The following is a 23,068-nucleotide window of genomic DNA, read 5'->3' as shown; positions in this document are numbered from 1 at the left end:
CTTTTTGATATTTAATCAAACTATTCCTCAAAATTTGAGGTGAAATATGCAAATTGTCTTTATTCCACTTTCTTTCTGCTCTTCTACACTCCTGTCTTAAAGCTCTAGTCTGTTCATTCAGCCATGGTTGCGTATTTACTCTTTTTTCCTTCTTTTGATATGGTGCAGCCAGATCTAAAATGTTAGAGCAGACAGAGTTAAATGTTGTAGTTAATTCTACTGGATCAGTAGAAGGTGGTGCAGACTCAATCCAAGGGGTTGATGGAGCGGCAATATAAGCATTTAAAAATACAGATGTCGTTGAGGGAGAAATAATGTGATAAAACTTAGCAGGCGAAGAAGAGAATTGACACATACTCGGAAGCTTTGCATTAAATACTACTGGACAGTGATCTGAAAAACTGTTTACCATGACATCAAGATCACAAACAGAAACTCCTAATGATAAAACAAGATCAAGAGAATGACCCCTTTCATGAGTACTACCCATCACAGACTGAGTCAAATTAAATGAGTCCAACAATCCAAGAAACTCTTCTACTAAAGGTTTTCCCGGGCAACAAACGTGAATATTAAAATCTCCGACAATTAAAATTGAATCAGACATAGAAATTATATGAGAGAGGAAATTAGAAAATTCCTCAATAAAATCTTTGTGATATTTAGGTGGACGATACAGATTTACACAAAGTAATGTTTTTTTAAAGTCCAGCATCATTACTTGAGATTCAAAAGTCTGATAGTTCATAGATGGTAATAATCTCCCTTTAAAACATTTGTTAAAAATAATAGCAAGGCCACCACCCCGCCCACAGTTTCTAGGTGAACTAAAGAAATCACATGTGGTTGGAGTTACTTCCATAATAGGAGTGAGATCCACTGCGTTCATCCATGTTTCCACAATAAACATAAAATCCAAATCATTTGATGTATAAAAGTCATTTAAGATGAATGTCTTATTTGTAAGGGATCTGGCATTGACTAACGCCATCCTTACCGAAGCATTCCTAATTGTCACACAAGTACCTCCGGGGCCGTCGTCCTTCCTAACGTAGCGCAAATTGTCCAGATTAGGGCCACTCTTGCGGTAGAACAATCTTGAGAGAGAGAGTCTAGGGCGAGAAGCACACAGCTCCTCTGGATAAACCGCACGAAGACATGGGAGTCGCAAATCACCCGTCCTCAAGGCCGAAGCGATCCGAGATCTCCTTGTTTTAGCAGACACACCTGCTCTACATCCGCGCTTCCTTCTGCGTTTCTTCCTTCCACCGGCATTCTCCGTTGATCGAATTATCTCGGTCGGTAGCGGTGTAAGCCAGGGAGGAATATGCCATTTGTCCGTGCACGAGAGACTAGATACAACTGTTTGAATATGAAGTAGCGTTTGCCGATCATAAGTCCAGAGAGACTGGCTCCATTGAGGAAGAGAACAAAAGACTAACAATAAAAACAATAAAACACATGAAGCACACAGAGAAAGACGTGCAGCCAACACACCAGCAGGCGCCATCTTGAAAATCTTGGCGTCCTGGATAGAAGACGAGAATTTTCCTCCAATAACAGGACACCTGGAATATGGCCTTGCTTTTAACAACATATATGTTGCACACAGCATGGCTTTCATGCATGGTAGTGCAAGGTAGGAGCATGTTATCTACTAACATAATCATGCAAGACTGTCTTTAATAGTGACTCTGGGTCTGAATTCTGTGATCTGCCTTTAGCAGAGACAGAGACTTCAGTAATACGCATACTGCAGTACCTGTGTGGTACTAAAGCAAGGTTATATTTACAATGTAGCCGGTTGTATATGTAAACAAATGTACATGAGCGCCTGGTCAAAAAGAAAGTCAAGTCAAGTCATCTTCATTTATATAGCACTTTTAACAATGTAGATTGCTTCAAAGTGGCTTTACAGTGATAAACGGATAATTTAGGTAACAGAGATTGTTTTGGCTTCATAGCGGTTCTTGAATAAAGATATTTTGGCGGTTCTTGAATAAAGACCGATGGCGTTCACATGCGCATTCTATTCCATGCATGTCAAGCAAATTACAAATTAATTAAAATAATATGTTACACCAATGCCATCTATGACTACCTCAAATTCATTCACTGACAGATTAAACTTATTTTTGTAAAATGAGGCCCTTTCCCTATCACACAATATTAATGAAAGTGAAACAAATCATATTGCTTAATGAAATATGAGCATTTCTACTTACTGCAATATGGGCAGAGTCCACCACTCTTTTCTATTTTTTAGGACCCTTTCCCCCCACTTCCTGTCCAGGGTCACTTTTTTGGCGGCTAATTGTTTTTTTGGGAGATGGGTGCGAAACAAGAGCTGCAGGTTTTGCGGCTCACCTGTGTTGGTAAAAGTATACCAAAGTGAGACATCAGATCCACAGTCACAGATAAGAATTACAATCAAGATACAGTTTAATTTGGCTGTATACAGGAAAGAGAGGAACACATGAAGCACAATGCAATTCAGAATATGCATCTCTAGATTGACACAGGATTATTATTATAATCATACAGTGAAAGTGGCAGATGTAGGAGATACCCAGGCTACTCTAATCAGTGTTGCCTATGGTGTTTGGTGTAAAACAAGCAATCAAAATTGATATCAACCAGATGCCGTACATTATCATGGTTTTGTAACACAGTACAGATATCATACAGGGTCATTTAGTAGGAGCATACTTTAGTGTCCAATTGACCTAATAATGAGAAATGTAGAACATTAAAACCACATATTTGAATATTGGACATAATGCTCCATTGATAGAGCATTATTCTATAGAACTCACGCTGTTGAGTTCTATAGAAGTCTATCGGACTACCCTGCACGTTGAAAAATAACGCCAAAGGTATACCCAGTGCGTTAAAAAGTGACGCCAGGGTCTCTTGACCATGCGTCAGACATTTGACGAGTAGGGGGTGAGACTGTGCTGCAAAAACACAGTTTTCTTAGTCATGATACTGCAACTTGCTAAGTTGATAAACAAAAATCAAAAAGTCCCATGATGTGCAACATGCTCCTTTCATTGAGCCTTTTTTGTTTTAATCGATCCTGACGCAGATTTACGGAAATACGGACTCCAATAATCTACTGGTCATAATGATTTCAGAAGAATCCAGAGTAGATCAAATATAACATTTTATTTGTCAAGTAAAAATGTATGTCAATTTCATAGTTGGACAATTAGAAGCCAATTCAGAAATAATAAATGCATAACATCAGCTGAAATGCACATGCACACAGTGGTGGATTAGTGTTTTAAGACACTTGTCCATTACTGTATGGGGGCCTGTAAATCCCCCATGACTGCTTTGCACTTCACTTTATATACCAAGACCAGAACAAAAGGGTTGTAAATTTTTACTACACCAACACCTGTTTGGGGAGAGGAGTGGGTTTGCACAAAAGGCACCACCCAAAAAGAGGACAGAATTTTCCTTAGTTTTCCATCTTCTTCATAATACTAGTGACTGCTGTGAAATTGAGACCATTTTATCAATTGACATTTAAAATGATACCAAACATGAAAGTATAAAACAATAGATACACAAGTTACATTATACATAGAATATAAACTTTCAGTAACTTGAGTCAGGGGGAAGGAGACATACTGTAGATGTGTGAGGGCAAGGCGTTGTCCTATGCTATTTCTTTGAGATCTTCTCTCCAGATAAGCTTTATTGCAGGGCACTTGATCTCAGTTTTTGTCTAGCAGGAAAATCAAGTCTTACAGTCCTCACCCTCCGGCGACCAAACTGTGGGTCAATCATGAAAGATTCATTCATTTTGAACAAATCCTTCACATGGCTCAGCAGTGACAAGCTCTCTTGAAGTGCGATTCGTTAATTTTTATTTTTTTTTATAGATAGATATAGAGATCACAATTCTCCCATGATTCTGAAAACGAAACAGACAACCAAACAAAATCTGACAAAATGTTATAAATGAGTTGATTTATAAATGTCTATATGTTATAAATGAGTCTATTAAAATATTTATTAATTTAAATGAATTATGTAAAATCGTTTGAAATTAATGAATGAAGATTTGTTTCATTCAGAGTTTTTGAACGAATTTCATCATATAGGCTAGATTCTATTAATCCCTTTTTTGAAAGCATGAAATGTGGTTGGTTGAAAATTTTATTTAAGCATTGTTGCTTACCTCATATGTTGTGGATAAGGCAATTTTCTTAAAATTTCTGTTAGAGCACATTAATACAGTATATTACAGAACTAAATGGACAACTTAAAAAAGGGTTTTGTTCTTTTTTTTTCATGGTAAGGATGACCTTTGCGTGGAATTGCCCAGCTATGTGAGGCTCTGTTCTTTCTTTTAGTACATGTTCAGATATTCATACAACAAAAATATTCTTTCCTCAGTGGAGGGATAATGAGTGTCGCCTCCCCTTCTGTCTGCATCTTCTCAATCTGGAACCCCTTCAACAATTACTCCATCTCCTGGTTGAAGAAACTGCAAGATCTGTGATTGCAGAGATATTTCTATATCTGGGATGGAGCCTGTGTAGTTTGGATACACATGTGATAACCCCACATAGGGCGATGCCATGTTGTTACCACCAATCTGGACAGTATGCAAGACCTGCTGTAATTTTGTCTATCATAACTGCAGTAATAAAATCCAATCATGAGAGAGGGCTGGTAAATTGTACAAGAGAGAGAGAGTGGGTATGAACCAGAGATGCAGTGTTTGTAGTAACATCCTAAACCATAAAATGACACTTTCAACAACAGTTCAATTTTTTTTTTGACAAAGTAATTTTTTAAAATAAATATATAGCTCCTTATTAATCCACCGGTTAATGTTTACAACTCTGCATGTAAGCTGTGTGAAAATATGGGTCGATCTTCGCATTGGTCTGAGAAAAAAAAAAAATCAGAAAAAAAAAAACAGGAGTCGCTCTGAATGAAAATGCAGTACGCTTTGACAGCAGATGGCGCTTTTGGAACAGCAGAAATAAATCGATACATAGATCTAATGTCTAACGATACGATGCATCGATGCAACGCGGGGGTGTTATTTATTGAGGCACCTTTGCATTTACATTTACATTTACATTTATTCATTTGGCAGACGGTTTTATCCAAAGCGACTTACAAGTGAGGAATACAACAAGCGAGTCGTCATGACGAGGCAAATAGACAAGAAGTGCTCATAATACAAGTTATAGGCAGTGCTCAGATTATCCTAAGATACAATAGAGAGGGATTAGAGGAAGTGAAAGGAAAGGAATAAGAAGTTTTTTTTTTGTTTTTTTTTAAGATGAGGTTAAGTGCTCATGAAAGAGATGGGTTTTCAGCTGTCTTTTGAATATTGCCAGGGATTCCGCATTCCGGATGGAGGCAGGAAGATCATTCCACCAGCAAGGGACAGTGAATGAGAATGTTCTGGAAAGTGATTTCGTGCCTCTCTGTGATGGTACCACAAGCCTTCGCTCCTTTAATGAGCGCAGGTTTCTGGTAGGAGTGTAGACTCGTAAGAGTGAGTGGAAGTAGGAGGGTACTGAGCCTGTGGTGGATCTGTAAGCAAGCGTCAACGCCTTGAATTTGATGCAAGCAGCAAGTGGTAGCCAGTGAAGAGAGATGAAGAGAGCTCTTTTGGGCTCGTTGAAGACGAGACGTGCTGCTGCGTTCTGAATCATTTGTAGAGGCTTGATTGTGCATGATGGCAGTCCAGCCAGAAGTGCATTGCAGTAATCAAGCCTAGAAATGACCAGAGCCTGGACCAGAAGTTGTGTTGCATGTTCTGTTAGAAAGGGCCTGATTTTCCTGATGTTGTAAAGTGCAAATCTGCATGACCGAGCTGTCTTTGCAATGTGGTATTTGAAGGTCAGTTGATCATCAAGGATTACTCCAAGATTTCTGGCCGAATTTGATGGGGTAATTGAGGATGTGCCTAGCTGGATGCTGAAATCATGATTTAGAGTCGGATTGGCAGGGAAGACGAGAAGCTCAGTCTTAGCCAGGTTGAGCTGTAGATGATGTTCTTTCATCCATGCCGAGATGTCCGCCAGACAGCTTGAGATTCGTGCAGCTACTGTGGGATCATCTGGTTGGAATGAAAGGAAGAGTTGTGTGTCATCAGCATAGCAATAGTAGGAGAAACCATGTGCCTGAATGATGGGACCAAGTGATGTAGTGTAAATGGAGAAGAGGAGGGCTCCAAGAACTGAACCCTGAGGAACATCTGTGGTCAGTTGATGAGCTTTGGATACCTCCCCTCTCCAGGCAACCCTGAAAGACCTTCCTGTGAGATAGGATTCAAACCAGAGAAGTGGAGTACCTGTGATGCCCAGTGATGAGAGGGTGGACAGGAGGATCTGATGATTCACCGTGTCAAAGGCAGCAGATAGATCGAGCAGAATGAGAACTGATGATTTGGTATCAGCCTTTGCAATCCGCAGGGATTCAGTGACCGACAGCAGTGCAGTCTCAGTCGAGTGGCCACTCTTGAAACCAGATTGATTGACATCCAATTGGTTGCTCTGTGAGAGGAAAAATGACACCTGGTTGAAAACAACTCGTTCAAGTGTTTTTCCTATGAATGGTAGTAAAGAAACAGGTCTGTAGCTGTCGACAAGAGACGTGTTTAATGTGGGTTTCTTAAGCAGTGGGGTTACCCGAGCCTGCTTGAATGTGTTAGGGAAAGTGCCAGTGTGGAGAGATGTGTTGATGATGTGTGTCAGTGCTGGTAAAAGTGTGGGAGCGATGGCTTGTAGAAGGTGTGTGGGGATGGGATCTAGAGGGCAGGTAGTAGGATGATTGGAGAGGAGAAGTTTGGATACTTCTGTCTCAGTGAGGGGGGAGAATGAAGAGAGGAGGTGTGTGGCTGTGTGTGTGGTTGGTCTGAGTTCCTGTGTGTGCGGAGCGGAGAACTGACTGCTGATGGTAGATGTTTTGTCAGTGAAAAATGTAGCAAAATTATCAGCAGTAAGGGATGAGGTGGGTGGTGGTGGAGGGGGACAGAGGAGAGAGTTGAATGTTTTCAAAAGTGTACATGTGTTTGAAGCGCTGTTGATTTTGTTGTGGAAATAGGAGGATTTAGCAGCATGAATTTCAGCAGAAAAGGATGAGAGCAGAGACTGATAGCTACATAGGTCAAATTGGTCTTTTGATTTGTGCCACTTCCTCTCTGCAGCCCTGAGTTTGGTCCGATGTTCACAAAGAACATCAGATAACCAGGGATTAGAGGGAGTGGCACGTGCAGGCCTGGATGACAGAGGACAGATACTATCTAGAGAAGAAGTTAATGTGGAACATAAAGTGTCTGTTGCTGTATTCACATCCAGAGATGAGAATTGTGAGGGTGAGGGAAGGGAGGATGATACAGTAGAGGAAAGATCAGAAGAAGAAAGAGAGCGCAGGTTTCGTCTGAAGGTAACTGGTAGCGGGGTTGGTGGTGAACAAATGGGGAGTTGAAGATTAAAAGTAATGAAAAAATGATCAGAAAAGTGCAGAGGTTTTACCAGAATGTTGTCGGTGATGCAGTTGCGTGTGTAAATGAGATCAAGCTGGTTGCCAGATTTGTGTGTACTTGTGGTGATGAGCCGATTAAGATCGAATGAGGCTAGAAGAGAGTGGAAGTCTGAAGCATAAGGCTTCTCTAGATGAATGTTAAAATCGCCAAAAACTACAAGTGGGCTACCATCCTCTGGGAATGAGGACAGCAGCATGTCCAGTTCCTCTACAAAGGTACCTAGTTGGCCTGGGGGGCGATAAATTACTACGATATGAATTTTGACAGGAATTGAGATTGTAATAGCATGAAACTCAAATGAATTGTAGTTGCACAGAGAGGAATGAGTCGAGTATTTCCAATTGTCAGAAATGAGAAGACCTGTGCCCCCATCCCTCCCAGATTGGTGAGGGGTATGAGAGAAAGTGAAGATGTTAGAGAGAGCAGCAGGGGTTGCTGAGTCCTCTGGACGAATCCAGGTCTCAGTCAAGCCCAAGATATTAAGAGAAGAATTAGTAGCAAAGGCTGGAATGAAGTCAGCTTTGTTAACTGCTGACTGACAATTCCATAGACCCACAGAGACAGAAAGAGGAGTATTAGTGTTAGAAGAGTAAATGGACCGCAGGTTAGAAGCATTGCGCTGCCTTTTACGTGGGTTAGTGGAGTGTTGCCGAGAGACAACAGGAATGAGTTGAAAGCACATGCTGAGGAAAAGTGTGAAAGGAGGGAAGAAACTTAAGTGCCTACTGGTTTCGTTGCTCGGTGGAGTCGCGCAGGTAGAGTCGCAGGTCTTTACCCGAGTCGGTCTTCACACGAGGAGGCTGAACACTCCCGCTGACGCTTCCGCGACAGCGCGCACACACAATTAATATACTGCTTATTAACACGTGATTGAAACGAGCTAGGCCCGCCTTGCAAATCAGCACTGCAAAAGCGTAAACCCGTGAATGGCTGAAAACCGAAACTAACTAAAGCTTAAGTGCGGGCAATAACACCAATAAAGTCTGCAAACGCGGCGGCTGTTATTCTAAACAAGTACAATTAAAATACAATTATAGTCGAGGTAGGAAATAGGACAAACACAGATATGAATTAAATCCTTCCTAGCAGCAAATAATAAACGAAGCAACTGACCCAGAACAGATATTAAGCAAAACACTTACGCGCTCTTGCGTCCGTCACCACTGCCAGCTCGCTAGTCCTGCTCACTTCTGAATTACACGAGCTTAAGTATGCTTAGCCTCGCCAGGCCCGCTTTGCAAATCAGCACTGCAAAAGCCTAAACCCGTGAATGGCTGAAAACCGAAACTAACTAAAGCTTAAGTGCGGGCAATAACACCAATAAAGTCTGCAAACGCGGCGGCTGTTATTCTAAACAAGTACAATTAAAATACAATTATAGTCTTTGCTTTAACACTTTCCACATTTTCACACAATGACAGTCTATGCATTATTGCCAACGCATGCATTCTGGTTTAAACTACCTTTCAGAACTTGTGAAAGACGCTCGGGACAGTAGATGGAATGGTCACTGTCCCGATCATATATGTGACCTTGAAGTAATCCAAAAGTAATCAGATTACATTACTTTCATATTGTGGTACTCGGATTACGTAACTGAATACTTTTTTATGAAGTAATTTATAACTGTAACAAAATACATTTTTAAAGTAACCCTCCCAAGCCTGATCACAGTGATCCTACATTATTGTCAGAGTCATATACATTGCATTTTAATACTTATAAAAAATAATTTTAAATTATATTTCCTTTTTATATCTCACAATTATATAACTCATTAAATCTTCACTTAATCTTCTGATGATGATGATGGCAAAAACCGAGCAGTTCATCATAGAAAGCAAGAAACTTTGCGTGTTGACACATTTTGCAAATATTTAAAAATGTTTTTAACCGGTCTTTAAATGTTGACATTAACAATATTATCTCCATTATCAGTGATTGTCATGGAAAATATCTAGAATAAATATGGATTTGTTGGTCTTCCTGTGAATACCTTTTCTCAGTTTCCTTGTATTGTACAAACAGACCACAGCTCTGAACAGAGTTGTTTTCAGGTCAGTGAAATAGCCTACTGTTATGTGAAATAGTCTATTGTATGTGGGCGTGACAGTGTAAAATGTAGCTGAACTTTAGCTTCTTAAATTTAGCTTGATGCATGTTTATCTGGTTAAATTTGCTTCATGCAGAAAGCATTTTTTCAAAACTTGTTAGCACAAAATGTATTTTATTCTAAGAAGAGTGCCTATTATTCATTATTTTGTTCTTATCGGTAATACTTTTGGAAAAGAGACTTCAGAACTCTGGAAACAGAATAAAAATACTGTTGTTCCTCAAATAAACCGGACTGAAAAACAATTTGTTTTCCATTTCTGCTCTGAATTGTGTTCTAAATTGGAGAAATCACATTCTGGGTGCAAAGATATATATATATATTTTTTTTTTTCATGTTTTCATGCCAACGTTTCAGTGCACTGGAAGGGAAAGACCAGCTAGAGTTTAATGTTATGTTTGATATTTAAAAGAGTTTCTGTTATGTTGAAGTTTTTGTGATTTACATTGTGCTGAAGAGTAGACGACATGAAGGTAAACACCATAGCATCTTACTAACAACTTACTTGTTCATTAAATACAGTATATGTGCTAAATAAGGCCCCCCTCTGGCCCCCAAAATTTGAAATCGTTTCGCACCAAAAATGTTCTAAAACTGGGAGCAATATACAGTTTTTGCTGTGGCGGTATAGTGATGAAAAGAGTAATTAATCGTGCCGTAACTTTTTAGCTCTGTGAAGAAGAAATTACTTGATGACCAATGCAGAATAGCATGAAGGGCCCTATTTTAACAATCACATGGTCTAAAGCGCATGCCGCAAGTGCACTTAGGGCGTGTCCGAATCCACTTTTGCTAGTTTAACCCTCTGGGGTCTGAGGATTTTTGGGGCCCTGGAGAAGTTTTGACATGCCCTGACATTTGTGCTTTTTTCAGTTACTCATAAACATATTAATGGAAAATGTATCATTACACTGTATTCAGCACGAACTAGGCTACAATAATATGTGAGGAACATGTATGTACATGTTTCAATTTTTGAAAGAATAACGTTTATGCGTGGTTATTGAAAAAACAGAAAACTTAAGTCACTGAAATAAGGCCAAACAAATATATTAAATCTGTGTTCACAAGACTTCTGGGTATTGGAGGTTGTAGACTAGAGTTTTTGCTTCACAATTATGTAAAAATTATCCTGCCTACTCATTCATATAAATTGATTTTGATTTTGTAAGACACTTTTTGTCAAGAAACACAGTATGCGTAGAGGCGTGAATCTTCATGAATAATGCTGTGATTCACACCTGAGAAGACAAAAGAGCCGCATAATGAGCTCTTTCAGTCAGGTAGGATGTGTGAAAAAACCCTTTGTGATCATGCTGATAACAGGATTAATGTCCACTCTTGACAAAAAAAACATGATTTTTGAGATCTCATGCATGCACATATTATTGCACATTATGTGAAAATTTTGTATAGGCCTATGTTAAATTACAGTACCAGTCAAAAGATTGGATGCATTACTAATGGTTTTAAAAGAAGTCTCAAGTCTCTAACCAAATAATGGTTTTCTATTTTAATATACTTTAAAATATAATGTATTTCTGTGATGCGAAGCGTCTGAACATTCCTACCTCTATGGCATTTCATATAGGCTAATATATTTGGTATATTATATAGCCTAAATGTTAATGTGCAGTTGACAAACTATACATCATTAAAAAGATCTAAGACTCAAGCTTCACATTTTGACTCTTAAAATCTTATATTGACCGTAATTTCTTAATATGCTTAAAAGCATGCACATTTGGAGAAATATTGATGGATTCTCATATGTTTATGTCAGTTTTCTATACAGAGGAGTAATATTTATTCAGTATTTCTAGTCATCACTGTGAGAGCTGGATACTGTGTTTTCAATTCATACTTGCAACCGGAGGGTGCTCTGTGCACCTTTAGTCCACAAATTACTCTAAAGAAGGACAGGCATACCATGTGACATTCCAGGAACTAACAGAGGCTTCCAGAGATCGCTAACCAGATTAACACTTTTAAAGGTAATAAACACACGATTGCGACGACGTATGCATGTATTGCCTCAGAATTTGCGTCTGAATAGCACTCGCTCCGTGGGCGTGGCTGCATTAGCGGATAATGAGCTGAATCATGGCCGTCTGACATGTGTCTCTTTTCATACAGATTACATAAACAGAGAATTTTTGTTTTCAATTTGACTTACACAATTTAAAACCTGACATTTCAACGTTTCTTTAGACAAGTCTAATTTTTTTTTGATTAGTATTAACTAAATTACAGTTAATTTTCTGAGGACTATCAGATTGGACTTCGTTCAGAAAAAGACGACAGATCGCGCATCATGTTAGTCAACTTGTTCTTTCTTCCTAGATCAGATATTAGAATGAATTAGATATACACATTAGGAATTTATGAACAGGCACTGTTCACAAAAAAAGTTTTAGTTGTTTCTTAAAGTTTATACAGAAGGAAATGACTGTAATTCATAATTTATGCTATTTCAAATATTTAATGGGGAATATATCCTTTATTTACCTTAACACTTAACAAATATTCAAAATACTTAGAAATATATTTGGCTGAACTAACATTTATTCCACAGGCTCATCTTACACCATTCTCCAATATTAGGATTTTATTTCCTGAGTACATAAATTCTACATCAAACAATTGCATAACATCGTGACTATAAGCTCACACACACTTGACGTTAAGTAAAGTATAAAAGCAGAGCTGTTTCTGGAACTTCACAAAATCTTCCTCTGAGATTCTACAGGCGACAACCAAACCAAAGTGAGTTTTGGGAACAAAAACCTACTGAATAACATTTCTAAATTATCTTTGTCTTTATATTACATTGAGAATCCACATATGAGTGCAGACATTTGACTTTTCCTGCTTATTCATTTCTAGGTTCATTTCAGGTTCATCATGGCAGTGCTGAGAAGTCTAATGCTTCTTTTCATCATCTTCTCCATGGGGAATGCAGAAGGTAACCAAAACATTTAATTGTAAAAACCATTTCTATTCCATTTACTAATATTTGCATGATTATTGAGGGATTTACAGTGTTAAAGTACACCTAATTTAGGCACAAAATCACACAAACATAAAATAAACTACATAAAATAATAATGAAAAAATAAAAACATACTTTGCTGTGAATATTACGAATGCCCTAACATTTATGTACTGGATGCAGTTGATTTAGTCTTGAAATGCCCCGCTGGATGGTCAAGTTTTGGACTCCGGTGCTTCAAGTACTTCTCTCCGTCAGTTAACTGGATCACAGCAGAGGTAATGTGTTAAGATACAACAAGGTGATTTGTTCAAACTTTACATTAGGTGTCTTTCACTACATCTAGATAAATCAATAAATCAATAAGGTACAATGTACTTGTGTTGATGTTGTATTGCAAATCACTTGTGCTGCTATTGAGGTGGATACAGGTTAGGTTAGGGACAGTTATGGTGGTATGGGTAGGTTTAAGGGTGGGTTAAGGTGTAAGGAAAGTCAACAGTGTAATCATTGATCTAATTACAGATGTAATTACATGCAGGTATTTTTTTTAAATGCAAGTACAATGCAAAAACATGTATCTAAACAATAAGTGCACTGAATCAATTGATTAATTTAAATATTAGTACATAGTAGTTAAACACTGGGAATGGTGATTTTTATAAATTTTAAAGTAAACCTTTCTTTTCTGCAAATAAATAATACAGAAAACTGATACTGAGCAAATAATCGCAATATTGACAATAAAAAATCTGTCTCTTTAGAGAAACTGCCAAGATCTTGGTGCGAATCTCGCATCTGTGCATAATAAACTGGAAAATGAGTTTCTGCTGGGTCTGTTGCCTTCTTCTTCCTCACGTGCTTGGATTGGTGCTCATGATGGTGAACAAGTAAGTTAAATTGTGTGTACTTAAGAGACCTATTTATTTGTAGACTGGAATTTCAGTTTCACTTGTTTTTTGATGGTCCCTTTAACACATTTTGTTGACTATAAGTAATGTTGCTTTGACATGTCTACTACTGTTAGTCTAGAATTAGTAGACTGGAATATCTGCTCTAAACCGTAAATGCAATGTTCTAATGAAGATGGGATAAAGCTGAAATTGATTACTGAAGTCTGAGTACAGTAGTGCACTCTTATAATCATGTCTTTGCTCTTTAGGAAGGACAGTGGTTGTGGACTGATGGAACTGTGTATGACTTTACCAGCTGGTGTGCTGGAGAACCTGACAATCTGGGTACTGAGAACTGTGTGGGGATCAACTTGTCCTGTAAGCATGCAGTCTGGTTTTTGAATACTTCACATTATAATTTACATTACTGTAATTTCATATCATACAGTAACATGTAATGGCTCATTTGGATTTCACAAAGTGCCTGTAATGATCAGAATAACTTACTTCATTTTTCCACCCTACAGATAGGCGTTGCTGGAACGACTGGACCTGTGCAGGCCAAATAGGCTATATTTGTGTTACAGATGCTTGAGATCATATGCAGGCATCCTGCTCCACAGTCACATTGATTTTACACTTTGTGATCTTTACAAAAAAATAAAATTATACAATTAAACTTCATTTGAATCTTTTCTAAGCTTTACTCTCTTGTGAAACACTTCTCTAATCAATAAAAGCATTAGTAAAGCAAATCATGTGTGTTGTGGAGTTAAATCAAATAAATGTATAAAAATAAGAATATTGTGTCACAAGGTTTGAGGATATGGTTATTAGAATGACATTAAATGATGAAATCATCATGGGAGGAGTTTAAGGAAGCTGCACACAGCTGCTTTATCATTGACAAACACTAGAAGACATTTACACGTTTGTTTCCTAGGCAAATATCATCCTCATCCAGCGCTCTTTTTGTTTTCTGTCTTATAAAATATCCCATTACTATTTTGGTGTGAGAAACCGAATCATGAACAATTTCTATACCAGTTTGACCGATCAGGTCAATAGTGATTCATTCACTGTTATGGCATTGCTAGTTCTGAATCTAAACAGCTGATAGAAACAAAACAGAACATGACTGCTGAAATATTATAGGAAAAAATGATTCTCATGACAGAATAGGACAATCTCCAACATCAGAGAAGGTTCTCTTTCATCATCTCAGCTGAGTCTGGACCCGCATACTTCCCTACTATACAGTAGGCAAAAAGCAGTAGGCAAACGGTCCTCTATTCCAATAACAAGTCTGTCGTGAATGTGTTTGTCTTTCTGTGCTCCGAATTCACAATGCTTGGACAGCTCATACAATTGTAAGACTGGTGCCAGACTGTCTGGACCAAGAGAGGACTTCTCTCTGAGAAAAGGAAATGAACATTTGAACTCTCCCTTGCAAAATTAGCATCCTCATCCAAGATGCAATCACACTCGATGACACCTCAGCATTGCCTTAATCTACATTTCCCCACTGCAAAAAATGCTGTTCTTACTTAAAATATCTTTAAAGTTCTTAAATCAAGAAGCATTTTCTTGACAAGTAAAAATTATTTTCTTGTTTTCAGGAGAAATAAGTCAAAATTAAGTGAGTTTTTCCTTAAAATAAGGAAAATAATCTGCCAATGGGATAAGCAAAATAATCTTAATCCAAACTGAAAACAAGATTATATAGTTTATTTTTGGTTTGATATAAGATTATTTTGATTACCCCACTGGCAGATTATTTTGCTTGTTTTAAGAAAAAAAACTCACTTAATTTTGACTTATTTTTCCTGAAAACAAGAAAATAATTTTTACTTGTCAAGAAAATGCTTCTTGATTTAAGAACTTTAAGACCAGAGCAATGGCTAGTAAGTCATCATTCATTCATAAAAACGGATTTACAGAAATGGAGCAAGCGGTAAGTGAATGTGTGATGATTATCTGAGACAGTATAAATGCAGAAAAGCTGATAAAGACACAAAAGCTGCATTTATGTTTAATTCAGTGTCTTTACGGTTACTTTCCCCTGGTTACTTTGACATTGAATGTTTTATATTCGCAAATTAAGGGACCGTCTCTAAAGTTACGACATTGATATTCACGTTTCTACCTTCAATAGCATTTAAAGAGAATGATTTACAGTCACACAACCAACTGTAAAGTGTTCATCTAGGTGTCAGGTCGAACAGTGATGCCCCCTACTCTCTCTCTCTCACACACACACACAAACACTTGAACTCTTGTACACGCACATGCACACGCATATTCAAACACACCCCACTCAATGACCAAACCAAAGCTACTGTAAGAGAAGTAATATTGGTCATCTTATCTGTAGTAGTGGTCGTGACCTCTGACTAGAGATATTGTTACTTTAATTCAAGTGTATACAGATGTATGGGGACTGAACAGAATACTTTTAGATAGAGCTTACGGGTTTGCAACAACACAAGGGTGAGTATTTAAAGACAGAAATTTCATTTTTGGGTGAACTAACCCTTTAACTTTTAAATTTTTCTTCAAGGTTAATATTGGTGAAGGTGTAGTTATACACTGTGAAAAATGGAAGATGCAGCTGAATGTTAAGGACAGCTTGTTTGTGAAAGAGCTGGCAGTGTGTATTTGGGGAACAAGCACTCTGGCCAACCGAAGCCTGGAGGGAAAAAGTTGCCCACCACAAAATCAGATCCTAGGCCACCTCTGACACCTCACAAATTCAGAACACTAAAAAGCTGTGTGCAAACTGTCTGTGAAGCTCAACACACCTGCCTCCGCTGCATGTGCCGCTTTGGTGGAAGTAATCAGGTTTGAGGACACATCCAGTTTCTTAGAGATACACTAACTAACAGGATTGCAGTCATTTGTTCAGTCATTTATTGACAGTAACACACTGGATGCATCAAAGCAAACTCTTCCATTTGTCCTGTTGCAGGAGGCGCTCAAGCGCGTGAAGTACTGTATGTTAGACATTAAACAGGCATCTGTTTGCTGTCTGTATCCTGTGTGTAGACAGTTCCAGTGATTATAGTCACTCTCAGAATTATTTGCTTTTGACGTGACACAATGCTCAGTGATCGTCTTTCAGAGAATGTCAGCGAGTGTAACAAAGGTCAAATAATCACAATCCCTCTCACAAGTTGATTGCAGAGAGAGAGAACGTTCAATCAAATTTGAACAAATTATCATTGTTATTAGTTTATTTGTTAATTCAAGGAATAATTCACCCAAAAATTAAAACTGTGATCATTTACTGACTCGCGTGCAATTTCAAACATGTATGACTTCTGTTGAGCTTATTTTTTTTTTGTCAATATAACGAAAATCACCATTACCTAAAGAACCCCTGTGGTAAAAATCAGTTGTTACATTGTTTGTATGTGGTGTTATTAATATGCTTAAAGACAAACCATGTGCAAATTCATCAGTCAGCTCCACTGCTAAGCATCTTCTCCTTAAATCTTCAGTGTGCCAAAGACGTGGTTTCAAACAGCTCCTGTTTCCTACCATTACAAACATGCAACCAGTCCCAACAACTTGCAGGCTTTTAATATCATTAGCATATTATGCATGCAAAGCAGAGGATTTCAGAGGAAGCTGTTGCAGATAGATAAATAGATAATTTATTAACCCTTCACAGGAAATTATATTTGTTAAAATAGCAGCAATCACATAATCCTTGCACACAGACAAACAACAATTTATCTACCAGACTACTTAACTAAAAAAAAAAAACGTTCGCATTAAAACATACAATACCCCCTAATATATAAGCTAAAACATGCTATACCCTATGATAATAATATTAAAAACTATTATACAATCAAAATTACAAAAACATACTCTGCCCTATTATGATAATACAAAAACATGAATAAAAAAATTTATAAATAAATATAAAACAGACAAAAAAAGCAGTTAATGCATATTGAAGAACCTGATGGCAGCAGGCAGGAATGACTTAAGATGGTGTTCAGTCCTACATTTAGGTGGAATCACCCTGCCACTGAAACACTTGTAGTGGGTGCATGTCATCGTTTATTGTAGTCTCATGTTTGATCAATGATATTTTTTGATCAATGATGTTTTTGACTGTATTTTTTCACTTTAAAAAGGGATGAGAACCTTCAGGAACATATATCAGTATAGCAGGTGAATTGCATATGATGTATATTATGATGTTTTGATAAACTATATTCATTTCTCCACTGACTTTCCATGATGTCCAAAGTTTTTCTACCCAAGGATGCTGATTTTTAGAAGGCAGCTGTCTGACTCTGAGCTGTGGCAACTGGTGCACCAGTACCATTCAAAAAATAGTGTGATGAGGCAGTCATATCTAACTCTTTCAGTGGTCTTATCCGGAGTGACACAAATTCTGGCATCCAGGTTCCTGAAATTGAATGTCCATGAGCTCAGAGGAACTTGATGGACTGAAGACTGCTGTGGGCCCAATGCAGCCATCAGCCAATTCTGGGGTAAATGTTCACATAGCTGCATAGAATTGGCTACAAATTCAATCTCAAAGCTTTTGTTTTGTAAACTAAAACATAAACATTTCATTTTTAAGTAGCTCATGACATTTTATATAAGACCAAAACGCTGGTTACGTATGTAACTGTGGTTGTTTCATTTCTCCTGACCGCCAGAGGCAGTGCTAAGCACTAGTGGATGATGCATATCAACACGCTGATGAGGAATGCCACACAACTACAAACATTAGGGCTGCTCCAAAGGACTGCAGAGCTCACATCATGGGAAGCAGCCACGTTAACCTTGTAGAACCATGCAAAGGTACATGGAGAAGGCCATGTAGCAGCTTCGCAAACATCCGCCAAGGAAACTCTCTGTAAAGCAGCCCAAGACGAAAAGACGGAACTAGTGGAAGTAAATTCATTTTTTGGGTGAGCTAACACTTTAAGGGGATTTCCCATGACAGTGCTAAAACAACTTCCTTGTTTTGACTCATTCATAAAGTTTTTGCTTCCATCTAATGGTGTAATAATGTAACTTTCACTGAAGTCCATATCATGATCCCTTTCTCAATACCAAATATAGCATTTTATTTCTAAAAAATAATATTTATTGAACAACAATATTTAAATTAACAACAAAAGCCATAATAAAAGACAACAGGACATAAACACAAGCAAACAATTCAGTTCAAATGTACAAAAGCAGCGCTCTAGTACAGGATTTAAGTTAAATATAGCCTAAATATAAAGTTCTGAGACTTAATTTTACCCTTGACCAAAATTGATTTGCTCTGGAACAATAGATTAATAAGACCAAAGATTGCCTGTTTAATATACCCAAAATGAATTATACCTCATGTTTAACGACTATCTACATAAGAGCCAGCAGCAAATTGTTCAAGGACTGTTGTCGAGATGAAGCTGTTCTCGGCGGGTACATGAGCACTGAACGGCTGCTGACGGCCTGGAGTTCACATCTGAGAAAGTGTCTAAACAATTTATAATTTATAAAATAAGGGCTATGATTATATAATAGTCACATATTTGAGGTCTAAATAACTACATTCTTGCCTAAAAAACTCTGAAAGATCATGATATTAAAGCTAGATAGTACACCACTAGACTAGCATAGCTATCTATAATAGCCTAACAAGTTTGATTTAAATATATTCTAAATAAAAAGTTGAAAATTCAGTCATTTTGACTGCAAAATCCACACACAAAATCTCAAACTCCACGTGGCACTGATAAATATGATATCATGAGTGTTCAAATCAAGCATTGTTGGTGAAATATTCTTGAAAATAAGGAAAATAAAATGCCACAATGTCTCTTTATTCACTTTATTTATGTAGGATGAAGAGATACAGATCAAGGATCAGTAACAAGATACACTTAAAAAGGTATTATTTAAAATTATTAGATTTACTACTTTAACAAAACACTTTTGAGTCACATGTGATATTCATGGGTCCTGTCTGTCTCAGTGCTGAAACTCTTTATACAAACTTACATGTACAGACAGATCAGAACTCATGAATATAGTGTATTATACTGACTTTATACAGTAATCTACTGAAAATTTCAAACACACATTAGTCCTCATTAAGACAGATTCATATGTTAATTATTCTTAATGATTTAATGATCTTAAATTATACACTGAAGAATTATTGGAATCACATTCTGCAAAGCTCTTGTTCTCTTAAGGCAAACAGTAGATAACCACTGAAAGTGTTGTAGTTATTCCAGTCATCATATATCCTCCTGTCAGACCAAAGTCTCACATAGACAACATCTCCAACCTCCAGGATCAACACAACTCCGTTCGAGGAGTTTAAATCATTCTGAGGCTGATAAACATATGCTGTAACCATCTTCTCTCCATTCTTATAAATGGAGGCAGTTGCTGTATTTGGGGCATGGCCATATATAGAGACTCTGAACATGTACGCTCCTTTCAGTGGGGCTGTGAAAACACCTAAATCAAATAACAAGAGACACAGAATCAGCTGTTTCCTGTACGATTTCTTAATGGACTACTTGCACAATTACTTCCTTATTCTACTTATAAGAGTTCAGGAGTTTGTGGTAACAGTGTTCAGCGCACATTCATACATGAGAACGCAGATTATTACTGTTTTATGTCTGTCAGTTGATTAAAACAATGAATCATGTTCTCTGAGTTCACATGAATTATCCTGAACCTGCTGAAAAAATAATAAAATAATTTTCTTTGCAGCTGTACATTCTGAATAATAAACTACAGAGAGGTCTGAATGGAGCAGAAGGTTTTCATTACTATAAACTGAGTTTTATGACTCCATTTCATTGATAATTACCTGTAATTGGGTTGTAGGCGTTCCCTATGTTTGTGATGACATTCTTGTAGGTTAGTGTGATTTCAGTGGTAAAAGGACCAATATATCCTTTACCAGATTGCAAAAAAGGATGTAGGTGAAGGTGAAAAAAGGGTGTTTATTTGGGCTGTTGTCGGCCACAACCATGCCGAACACACCCAGACTTGTAAGAGACACTTGAACCAGCGAGGCACTCTTCTGCCCCTTCTATTTTTTCCCTCACACACACACACCAGGAGTGGAGCCTCTTTCCACAAACCCCAAACATCCAATAATAGTTCCCAACACAAAAAAATGAATAAAGAGCAACATTAACATTAAACTGTACATTTCATGTCTATTAACACCGACTTCTGCTTATACCAATGACGGAAATAGGCGCAGTTAGAAAAATATGTAGGAGAGTGTTGCTATAGTGTGACAATATTGTATTGCAATAGGGAGCACTTCAAAGTTAATACCAAATCAAACTAGTGAGCACATAATTTGTAACTGAAAGGGTTTATTGACAATATCTGGTTATGGTTACACTTAAAATAGTTACACAATAGATTAGGGATAGAGAGAGAGAGAGAGACTTTAGAAAAGAGAAGAGAGAAAGGCCAGAGAAAAGAAGCTCCAGTGAAAAGAAGAGACAGAATAGAGGAGAGCCCAGAAAAAGAGAGAGAGCAAGTTACAATCTTCTTCTATTCATCACAAAACTTGTCAAGTTATTCATTTCTATGACATCTATAAAAACTTTAAATGTAATTATTAACCTGATTTACTACTTTTCCTGACTTCTCTAGACTTTGGGAAACCTGATTTATGCACTTATGATAAAGTTTTATCGTTTATGGTACCATTATATGAGCTGTTGTTTCACAGTGTGTGCTTTGATCTTAACATCTTTATTGTTTTTCATTCTCAGGTTAGATAAAGTAAGTCAAGTCTGGCCTACTTACAGTTTGGTCAGAAGACTCTGTGGTGTTTTTATTCAAAGTCTTAAAACACTATAAATCAAAGCTTTGGTAGGCAGTGTTTGTAATCAGTTAAAGATGCCCTACAATTAAAAATTGAATTTACCTTGGCATAGTTGAATAACAATAGTTCAGTACATGGAAATGACATTGAAATAAATTTGCATATGCCAGCTCATGTTCAAGGCATTACACAAGGGCAACCAGTATTAACGTCTGGATCTGAACACAGCTAATATAACCCTCAAAATGGATATAGCTACACCTATATCAACCATCAGGGGTGTAACGTGGTTAGTAGACGTGGGAAGAAGGAGGCGGGAACCGGCGAACGTTCAACAAAAGTTTAATTCAAAATAAACAAAGAACAAAACTAAAGTAATGCCGGCAGACCCTCGCGGACGTCTGCCGGCCACACAAACATAATAAAACATAAAATAAAGTCCAGGCCTGGTCCTCTCTCGTCCTTCACTGATGTCGCTCCTCCTTTTATGCCTCCGGAGCTCCTCCGTGAGAGACTCGAGGCCGGCACGCCTCGCAGATGACGCTCATTATCACTCGCGTCACCGGCCTCGCGCCGTTCCCTCACGGCTCTCGCCCGCCCTGCTCGTCACATACCCCCAACGCCCCTCGCAGGCCGGGGGGTACTCCCGCGACTGCGCTTACTCCCCCCCGGGGCCTGTCTCGGCGGCCGCAGCACCTGGGGGTAAGGACAGACGAGACGAGAGAAAGGAGACGGAAGCAAGGGGAGCGACAGGACGAGAGAGGGGAGAGAGGAAAAAGAAAGAAAAAAAAATAATTCTTGGTCCGGTTCCCAGACACACTGCCGCCTGGTCCTCAGCCAGCCGGGAGGCTCTTCCTCGCGGTGCCATGCAGTGGCACTGGACGCTCGGTGGACGGCCCGATCCTCGACCGCCTCCTGGCGGCCGGCGATGGCTCCTCCGACTGAGGGCAGCCGGCAGCGAGTCCCCCGTCCCCTGCTCCTCCCCTTCATGGCGGACGGCAGCAGGCTCCGGCCCACGGCAGACGGCGGCGACTCCTCCGCTCCCTCCAGGTCCTGGACGGCAGCCACCCCACCTCGTCCCAGGAGCACGGCATCCGGGTCTCCGTCCCACCTTTCACAAGGCTCCAGCACCACCGCCTCGGGCAGCCTCTCGCGGTCTACACACATTCCCGCGCTGCCCGAACTCCGCAGCACCGCGATCCCCCTCAGCAGCGAGGGCTCTTCGACAGCATGTCCCTCCTTCCTCCCGGGTTTCGGCACCAATGTAACATGGTTAGTAGACGTGGGAAGAAGGAGGCGGGAACCGGCGAACGTTCAACAAAAGTTTAATTCAAAATAAACAAAGAACAAAACTAAAGTAATGCCGGCAGACCCTCGCGGACGTCTGCCGGCCACACAAACATAATAAAACATAAAATAAAGTCCAGGCCTGGTCCTCTCTCGTCCTTCACTGATGTCGCTCCTCCTTTTATGCCTCCGGAGCTCCTCCGTGAGAGACTCGAGGCCGGCACGCCTCGCAGATGACGCTCATTATCACTCGCGTCACCGGCCTCGCGCCGTTCCCTCACGGCTCTCGCCCGCCCTGCTCGTCACAAGGGGGATCTGAGGTCACGTCACCTATGCAATCTGGCCCATCAGATTCTCCTGGGTCTCAGAATCAGGAAGCAGACGTCCTGTCGAGGCAAGGGCCGAGGCCTGGGGATTGGAGACTCCA

General features: G+C 38.9%; 2 protein-coding genes and 1 long non-coding RNA gene across 3 annotated transcripts in view; 1 reads left to right on the top strand and 2 right to left on the bottom strand.

Moving 5' to 3' along the window:
• The window catches only part of LOC125246308 (tripartite motif-containing protein 16-like), a 398,598-nt gene that overhangs the window by 355,723 nt on the left and 19,807 nt on the right, over window positions 1-23,068 (bottom strand). The window lies entirely within an intron of this gene.
• Window positions 12,320-14,150, top strand: LOC125246350 (ladderlectin-like). Its single transcript, XM_048157323.1, has 6 exons — window positions 12,320-12,404; window positions 12,525-12,603; window positions 12,814-12,908; window positions 13,395-13,520; window positions 13,793-13,901; window positions 14,051-14,150. Exons 2-6 carry the CDS (start codon window positions 12,543-12,545, stop codon window positions 14,116-14,118), a joined length of 459 nt encoding a protein of 152 aa, XP_048013280.1. The 5' UTR covers window positions 12,320-12,404; window positions 12,525-12,542; the 3' UTR covers window positions 14,119-14,150.
• Window positions 19,374-20,608, bottom strand: LOC125246370. Its single transcript, XR_007179817.1, has 2 exons — window positions 20,374-20,608; window positions 19,374-20,012 (listed from the first exon to the last, which is right to left on the bottom strand). It is a non-coding gene; the product is annotated as an uncharacterized LOC125246370 (long non-coding RNA).

This window comes from Megalobrama amblycephala, linkage group LG14 (assembly GCF_018812025.1).
Source record: "Megalobrama amblycephala isolate DHTTF-2021 linkage group LG14, ASM1881202v1, whole genome shotgun sequence".
Classification (NCBI taxonomy): Eukaryota; Metazoa; Chordata; class Actinopteri; order Cypriniformes; family Xenocyprididae; genus Megalobrama; species Megalobrama amblycephala.
Note: the sequence above shows the minus strand (reverse complement) of the source record. Positions and strands in the feature narration are given on the sequence as shown.

Excerpts from the sequence above, each read along its gene's own strand:
- LOC125246350 (XM_048157323.1), top strand. The coding sequence starts at position 12,543 with ATGGCAGTGCTGAGAAGTCTAATGCTTCTTTTCATCATCTTCTCCATG. Across the intron at positions 12,604-12,813 it reads CTCCATGGGGAATGCAGAAG|TTGATTTAGTCTTGAAATGC; the intron begins GTAACCAAAACA and ends TACTGGATGCAG. Across the intron at positions 13,521-13,792 it reads GTGCTCATGATGGTGAACAA|GAAGGACAGTGGTTGTGGAC; the intron begins GTAAGTTAAATT and ends TTTGCTCTTTAG.